This window comes from Tasmannia lanceolata, unplaced genomic scaffold, assembly GCF_043159265.1.
Source record: "Tasmannia lanceolata isolate RefF3 unplaced genomic scaffold, GAP_Taslan_0.1 ptg000005l, whole genome shotgun sequence".
In the NCBI taxonomy this organism is placed as follows: Eukaryota; Viridiplantae; Streptophyta; class Magnoliopsida; order Canellales; family Winteraceae; genus Tasmannia; species Tasmannia lanceolata.
In genome coordinates, this window is record NW_027518682.1 from 8177370 (window position 1) to 8185694 (window position 8325).

The 8325-nt window shown below is 37.8% G+C and overlaps 1 protein-coding gene across 1 annotated transcript; it reads left to right on the plus strand.

The window, feature by feature from the left end:
- The first annotated feature begins 2026 nt into the window (after positions 1-2026).
- LOC143877345 (monocopper oxidase-like protein SKU5) lies at positions 2027-7998 on the plus strand. Its single transcript, XM_077379347.1, has 9 exons — positions 2027-2452; positions 2648-2757; positions 2874-3144; positions 3485-3623; positions 4202-4568; positions 5578-5943; positions 6049-6127; positions 7335-7534; positions 7624-7998. The coding sequence occupies exons 1-9, from the start codon at positions 2312-2314 to the stop codon at positions 7721-7723; spliced, it is 1773 nt and encodes a 590-aa protein (XP_077235462.1). The 5' UTR covers positions 2027-2311; the 3' UTR covers positions 7724-7998.
- Positions 7999-8325: the final 327 nt, after the last annotated feature.

Genomic DNA, 8325 nt, shown 5'->3' on the forward strand with positions numbered 1-8325 from the left:
AGGGTTAATTCAGTCCTGTTTTTATTTTCCAAACGGAACTGTTTTCAAAGTGTTTTTCCAAAAAGAAAAGACAAGCAGAATTATCAAAACATGGTAGTGCCAAATCAGTAGCTTATGTAATTTAAAAAATATATATAGAGAAATGATTTCAACGTTCCAATGTTTTGATAAACATGCGCTCACTCGTTTGTCGTGTAGTATTTAAAGGGTTTCAAGAGCTTCTTGAGGACCATAAAATCCTCTGACAAACAAGTGGAGCGCATGTTTATCAAAAACACTTGAGCGCATAAATCATTTCTCATAATATAATTGAGCCACTCCATTGGATGATTGAAACCATACATTGCAGGGCCTCAAAAATCATCTTCACGACTTTTCATGTCATGATCCTACCCTTTTCGGGGAGGTTTCTATAACTAAAGGAACAATTACCAATGGGGGACAAAAATTAGGTGGAATTATCAACAGGACCCATGCTTTTCAGAAATTATCAACGAGGGACAAAAGAAGTCTTGTCATTAAAAGCTGGACGAAAATGCCCTTTTCTTAAGCAATACGTTTTGCTTTTCCACTTTTCCCTCTTCTCTCTTCTCTCTCTCTTTTATTTTACTTTTTCATTTTCAACTTTGTTTTTTTTCCCTTACCAGTCATCTTCTTCATCATTTAGCCATCATTGGAGGTGGAAAAACTTGAAAATTTGAAACGTGAGTTCATTCCTATCTATCTCTCAATATCTAGGTTTTGTTTTTCATTTGTTTTAGGGTTTTGTATTTCTCCTTCTCCCTTTCAACGTGTTGATAAGCCCATTTGTAATTTGGTAACCCCATTTTGATACTGGATAACCCCAACCTCAGAGACTTAAAAACCCCTTTCAAAACTCCAGTACCCTTGGACAATTTTAAGGGACTTGAAAGCCCATTCGGAAATTGGTAACCCCATTTTGATACTAGATAACCCCAACCCAAATACTTGAAAACCCCCTTCCAAAACTTTAGTACCCTCGGCCAATTTTCAAGGACTTGATAAGCCTATTCAGAAATTGGTAACCCCATTTTTGATACTAGATAACCCCAATCCCAGTGACTTGAAAACTCCCTTCCAAAACTCTAGTACCCTTGGCCAATTTTCAGGGACTTGATCACCCCATTCGGAAATTAGTAACCCCATTTTTTATACTAGATAACACCAATCCTAGAGACTTGAAAAACCCTCGGCCAATTTTCAAGCACTTGATAAGCCCATTCAAAAATTGGTAACCCTGCTTTTGAGAGTCACTAACCCCATTCTAGAGAGTTGATAAACCCCTTCTGCTACAAAACCTCGTGCCTGTAGCAACTCTTCTAATGGCATTACAATTCTGCTCATGATAGAAATAACAAAAGAAATGGATGTTATTTTCATTAAATGTGCTTCATGTATTACATCCCAATTTGTGTATTACAAAAAAAAAAGATTTAAGTAAATCAAAAAATGTTTAACCATCCATTCATGTATTACATCAACTTTTTCTTATACAACCACTTCTCTTCCAAAAAAGTGAGTGAAGCCATCCATGCATTATCTCCAGAACTCACCCTAAAATACAAATCGCTTAAACCCTAAACAAGATAAATAAGAAACAGAGGAATGAAAAATAGGGCAAAACCCTAAAAAAAAAAAAAAAAAAAACAAAACCTAAATACATAGAGATAGATGGTAAGAACTCAACATTCAAATTTTCAAGATTTGTCAGCAACAACGGTGGCTGAACAAGGAGGAAGATGGCTAGTAGGGTAAAAAATAAAAAAGGTGATACTGGAAAAGTAAAAGAAGAGGGAAGAAGGAAAAAATAAGGTCAAAATGTGTTGTAAATGCCAAAGGGCATTTTCGTCTAGCTTTTACTGGCATGACGTCTTTTGTCTCTCCTTGATAATTTTTGAAAAGCATGGGTCTGTTGATAATTTTGCCTTTTGTTTATCTCACATTGGTAATTGTTCCATAATTAAATGGGTCAGAGGGTTAGGATTCTCGGGACACGATCTATGGTTTATTTCTTCACTTGGTGGAGAAACAGCGGAAAAGGACACGGGCCCACTCTGCCCGTGCTGCAGGTGGCGCTCAGGGATTCAGCTAAGTTGAGGGATGCCCAAATCTCCCATCACCGACAACTGAAAGTCTCTGTTCTACGTTTTTTCAACACTTTATCAAGTAAGCCCATTTGGTTACTTAGCGTGTTCTTTGTTCTTCTTTTTCGTCCCTCACAGACGATAATGTAAAGGCGAAACGGTCGGAAAAGTCGGCCGAATCGCATTTTCGCTCATAAAACCGATAAATGACGTTTTTAATGTCTATGCCGGCGGTTTTCATCTGCATTTCTCTGCTCTTTAGCATCTGTTCAGCTGGAGACCCCTTCATTAGCTTTGAGTGGGAATTCTCTTACATCACTGCTGCTCCTTTGGGCGTCCAGCAACAGGTTCCTTACTTGTTTTGATAATCTGTATTTATAGTCTGAGTACTTAGTTGGAGAACCCAATATGATTGTAGGCTCTTCTCCTCATGTGAAATGCCTCATTTTCTCCCTTACATTTAATTACTCATTATTACTTCTTAGAGTATACAATTTTATCCTTGAAATTTATTCTTGTTTTCATTTAATTTGGGATAATAGGTGATTGCGATTAATGGGCAGTTCCCCGGTCCCATCGTCAATTTGACCACCAACAATAATCTGGTCGTCAATGTCCTCAACAGTTTGAATGAGGATTTACTTATCACATGGTAACTGTCATCTGCATAAAACTTCTAAATGTATTATAATTGTCTAATCTGTTAGAACGTGAGAAGAATAATCAAATGCTACTAGTACTTGAAATTCTTTTTTGTCTCAATGATAGGAATGGTATTCAACACCGTCGCAATTCTTGGGAAGATGGAGTTTTTGGCACAAATTGTCCAATCCCCAATGGTTGGAATTGGACATATCAGTTTCAGGTGAAGGATCAGATTGGGAGCTTCTTTTACTTCCCTTCTCTGAATTTCCAAAGAGCAGCAGGAGGGTATGGAGGCATCATTGTAAATAATCGGGTCATAATACCTGTGCCTTTTGGTACGCCGGATGGAGACATCACCCTTCTCATCGGAGACTGGTACAACAAAAATCATACGGTCAGTTTTTTTATATGATCAGGATTGAGGCTTACAAATGTAGTTTAGTACTTGAAAGACTCAGTGGGTCAACTTGACTTCACAACTTGGTTTGAGTTTTCTCAATTTTCTATCAGAACTCAGCAACCAAGTTCAAACACTTAAAAAAACTTGTTTGAGTACTCAGAGAACTTAAAAAACATTGATTGAGTGCCCGGCTGAGTTCTATGTCTTCTTAGACTGGGATTCATCTATCTAGTCAAGTTTTAAAATCTTGCTTTTAATTAGCCTAGACTTGTACATAAGAAGAAGACAGACTAAAAATGTCGAATACAGTCTGACCTTTTGCTTTGGGTTGTAGGCTCTGAGGAAGGCCCTTGATGATGGCAATGACCTAGGCATGCCAGATGGAGTTCTCATGAATGGGAAGGGTCCTTACCGGTACAATAGTACACTTGTTCCAGCTGGTATTGATTATGAGACTATCAACGTTCACCCAGGTAGTGTTTGTTATGAAAAGTGTTATTTGGTTAAATGGGTGTCGAGCAATATGCATTGTGTATATGATTTATGGTGGTAGCCCTGCAATATGCTTGATCCAGTGTTACGCAGTTTGTTTTACCTGAATTCATGTACATTGGTTGTAGTCCTGTAATATATTTGAAGTTCGTTTGTCACAGATTATTTGTTTGGACCTGAATTCCTGTATATTGGGTGCCAGGCGCTAGTTCAGGAGAAAAACTTAAAGATGTGCTGGCATGTTCATGTTCTCCATGTCCGCGACCTATGTACATGGGTCTAAGTAGTTCTGTTTGTATTATGCTGTATTCTGAATTTTGGGTCATGCCAGACCATAGTGTTTGTACCCATGATGTACAGCATAGTTGCGCCCATAACCTGGTAACGTAGTTCATAGCATAGGGGTAGTCTTCCTGACAAAGTAATCAAGGGATAACTGTACTCGTTACATTCTTAACACATGATGTTTATTATTAACACATGATGTTTATTAAATCTGTGGCTTCCAAACTACTATCAAAGGGTGCCTTTAGTTGACGATGGCTTGGCTGTGGTACAGGTAGAACATATCGCATCCGTGTGCACAATATTGGTGTCTCAACTAGTTTGAACTTCCGAATCCAGAACCATAACCTGCTTCTCGTGGAGACAGAAGGATCATACACATCGCAGCAGAACTATACTAACCTGGATATTCATGTTGGGCAATCCTATTCTTTCTTGGTTACCATGGATCAGAACGCGAGTAGTGATTACTATATTGTAGCTAGTGCTAGGTTTGTGAATGAAACACTTTGGACCAGAGTTACAGGTGTTGCCATCCTTCACTATTCCAATTCCAAAGGCAATGCAACTGGTCCTCTACCAGATCCACCAAATGATTTTTATGACAAGTCATTTTCAATGAATCAGGCAAGATCTATCAGGTCTGTTCAGAATGCTTAATTCAGTTTTAGTCGCATGAGAATGCTATGCTCTGTTGAAGAATTTTGTTTTGCTTCGTCCTTTTTTTGTTATCATTTTCCCTCTTTTTTTCTTTGTTGAACTTGTGTGCTTTTGATTGACCCTCATATATATATCAACCAAGTGCTTGTTGGACTAACCAAGGACCTTTTTCTTTTTGGCATGTTGAAAAACTTTTCAATCACACTGGACCTAAATTTGGTGTCTTGTAATCTGAAATCTTACTATATTTCTCATCCCAATTCTCTTCTGTTTTGCTCCTCATGAGTTAAAACCATAATTTGGCGAAATACCGAGATGGGAGGCACCACCGAGGGGCTGGTTAAAGTTGAACTTTGTTGGCAGCTCGCTTGGCAATCCCTGAAGGGCTGGGATTGGTGGTGTCTTATTCGGGCTAGCGGGAACGTGTGATGCAAATGAGGCTGAGATAAGGGCTATGTTGTTTGGATTAAAATGGTTTTCGGCTAATTGTTCCAAAATGTTAATGGTGGAAGGGGCTACGGCTAAGTCCAAAGGACCATGGCGGCTTCAGAATTTCATTGCGGAAATTCAGGATTTGGTCCGTCTTCGCGATCGGCAAATGAAATGGCGGATGGCCTGGCAAAATGAGGTGTTACGATGGAGGAGATGTGCATACAAGTGATGCCTGTTCATGTGGTGGACGATGTTGGATAAACATGTATTCTCTGGACAATATGTAATGTATCCGGGTGGTGGGTATAACATTGCCGCACCTTGGGGACTCCTTGTCCCCCCTTTTTGTTATGGTTATGATTAATAAAAGTCAATTTTTTTTAAAAAAACCATAATTTGTGTATGTTGTTTGAGTAATAATAATCAAGAGACATTTCGTTGTGGGCAACATGAGCTTAATATTGCGTGTCTGTTGAGAACTAGTTAAAAATAGCACCTTCGAAAACTTGTAATCTTTTTTTATCTATCTGATTTGAGAGTTGTCCGTAAATTTATCAGGTGGAATGTGTCTGCTGGTGCTGCTCGCCCTAACCCACAAGGTTCCTTTAAATATGGCCAGATCAACGTGACTCAAGTGTATGTGTTGAAAAACAAGCCACCAGTGGTTATTAATGGTAAACGCCGAACCACCCTCAATGGGATCTCCTATGTAAATCCTGACACCCCACTGAGGCTTGCTGACCAGTACAAATTGAAGGGGATATATACACTCGATTTCCCCACTAGGCCACTTGTTGGACCATCTCGTCTTGGATCATCTGTAATTAATGGTACATATAGGGGATTTATGGAAATCATATTCCAGAACAATGACACCACAGTCCAGAGTTACCACATGGATGGATATGCATTTTTTGTGGTTGGGTATGTCTCTGGTTTCAATTTCTGTCTAATTTCTATGATTACCTACATGTGTGACTGTGTGATTGTTCTTGGAGGTCTTAATGGTAGGTGTTTGGTTAATTGCAGGATGGATTTTGGGGACTGGACAGAGAACAGCAGGGGAACATATAACAAATGGGATGGAGTTGCTCGCTCTACGACACAGGTATATCCATGGGATTCTTCTCATATCCTTATAATTTCCTCCATGATGTTTGGTTTAGCAGTCTTTTCTTTTTGTTTGTTTGTTTGTTCTGAGTGACTTTTGCGAACCAATTTTGGTTCATTTCTTCCCTTTTTAATTGTCTCTCGGCTATTTGTTGTATATCCATATATCTACTAGCTTATACTGTTCCTATTTGTGGGTTGACGAAGAAACCTTAGTTAATCTCTACCAAATGTTGATTATTTTTATTGTTCATTTTGTCAAAAAAAAATAAATAAAAAATAAAAATAAAAATAAAAATCTTTTGTGTTTGCTTACGTTTCACTGACATGTGATGTTGACATCAATGTTCTGATTTCGAACCGAATGTATTCCATGATACTCTTGATAATTGCCCTTGTGTGTGTGCTATTCCAATGGAACTGTACAAGCTGATCTGATTATCGGATCTTGTATTTAAAACTATATCAAATGTCATCGCTCATTGTTTAAATCGAAAGTCGAAACAGATCGTGGATTCTCATGCCTATCCAAAACATATAGTCATTTTATTCAATTTCCAAATAAGTAGTTAAATAATTTGATCTCACTATCCTATCTTGTAGTTATCAAACATGTTAAATTGATCGCTAATTGATTGGGATATATGGTATCAGAATTTTGAACTTTCTGCTGTTTTTCATTGTGTTTTCCTACAGTAGAAGAGTCTCGAGAATTCATTTTCCTTTGTGCAGATTAAAATGAGTCACTTATTCCATCCTTTACTACCCAAGATTGTATGGTAGATATGATAGAAATCAGGCATTTTCCTCAAAACATACAAATGATATTAAGTAAATATGTATGGTTCTCCTCTGTTATTCTTGTCTCTTGCCTCAAATTGACCTTTTCTTTCCTCCTTTTCTTGTTATGATTGTTCTACATCTTATGGTACCACATGATCACAAGTCATAAAGAATGGACAAATCATATATCATTACTATTTGACCTCTAACTGCTCAGAAAACGTTGGGATGTTATCATTATAAAAAGAAAAAAGGGCAGAAAAAATCTTGAGGCATTTTTGTTGACATAGTTAGAATATGGAAACTTCTGAAATCATTTCAGTTTGGACCTTTAAACATGTAGTAATCCTAGTTGGATGTCTTTCAATGATGCAGTCTTCATACTTACCTTTCAGTAACATTGCTATATCTATTTCATTCAGGTCTTTCCTGGAGCGTGGACTGCAGTCTTAGTTTGGCTCGATAATGTGGGTGTGTGGAGTGTTCATGTAGAAAATCTTGATACTTGGTACCTTGGACAGGAAGTGTATGTAAGGGTCGTTAATCCTGAGATCACGAACAAAACCGAATTGCCTAAGCCAGATAATGCCTTATACTGCGGAAAACTCAAATATTTGCAGAAGTATGTTACCAAAAACTACATCGTGGTACACTTGCCTTTACTGTAATAATCTTCAAAGACTTACTCAAGTCTATATTTCACATTTTCAGGGCGCAAGTGCACTCGAAGTCATCAGCATCATTAGTCATGGTTGGAAGTTTGAAGTTGATCATTCTGTTGCTGCTCTTTGCTGTTGCCGTTTTCCAGTAAGCATCATGTTAACATTATGATCTGCTGGTGGTTTTCGAGTGCGAGGAGCAACCCTTGCTTGAGTCCCTTTCAGTTGTTAGGTGTGTAAACCCAGTCCTGTCCATATGAAATTTCATAGTGATATGTAACATGTTTATTGGCAGTTGTTGTTTCAGAATGCTTTCCTATAATTTCCTTCTATTTGGATTATTGGGAAACATACCATTCTTTATGCCTGAGATTTATGTACTTGTGATTCACCATTCTCAATTCTATTTGACTGCTTTTACCAATTTCATCTTTAGTCTGCTTTGTCATTGTGCATTTTCAGGTGTATGTATGGCTGGGTTTTATTTTATTTTAATTCTGTAAAAAGGACTTAAGAAACGAACCTGTCACTTTTCAAGTGATTTATTCCAATTTTGAATTTCCCCATTATTATTATACAGAAAAAAAACCTTTGAGGGAGAAACAAAACTTGATGGGGTGCTAATCTCTGCTTTTAAGAACTATTGCTTATAAACGACCAAACCCCCTCAGGTTTTTGCCTTTTGCTTTCTAGCAAATTTTGCGAAAGCTTCTAACTCAATTTGCAACGTTCTGATGATGAAAACAGTAAGTGA

Excerpts from the sequence above, each read along its gene's own strand:
- LOC143877345 (XM_077379347.1), top strand. The coding sequence starts at position 2,312 with ATGACGTTTTTAATGTCTATGCCGGCGGTTTTCATCTGCATTTCTCTG. Across the intron at positions 2,453-2,647 it reads CTTTGGGCGTCCAGCAACAG|GTGATTGCGATTAATGGGCA; the intron begins GTTCCTTACTTG and ends TTGGGATAATAG. Across the intron at positions 5,944-6,048 it reads TATGCATTTTTTGTGGTTGG|GATGGATTTTGGGGACTGGA; the intron begins GTATGTCTCTGG and ends GGTTAATTGCAG.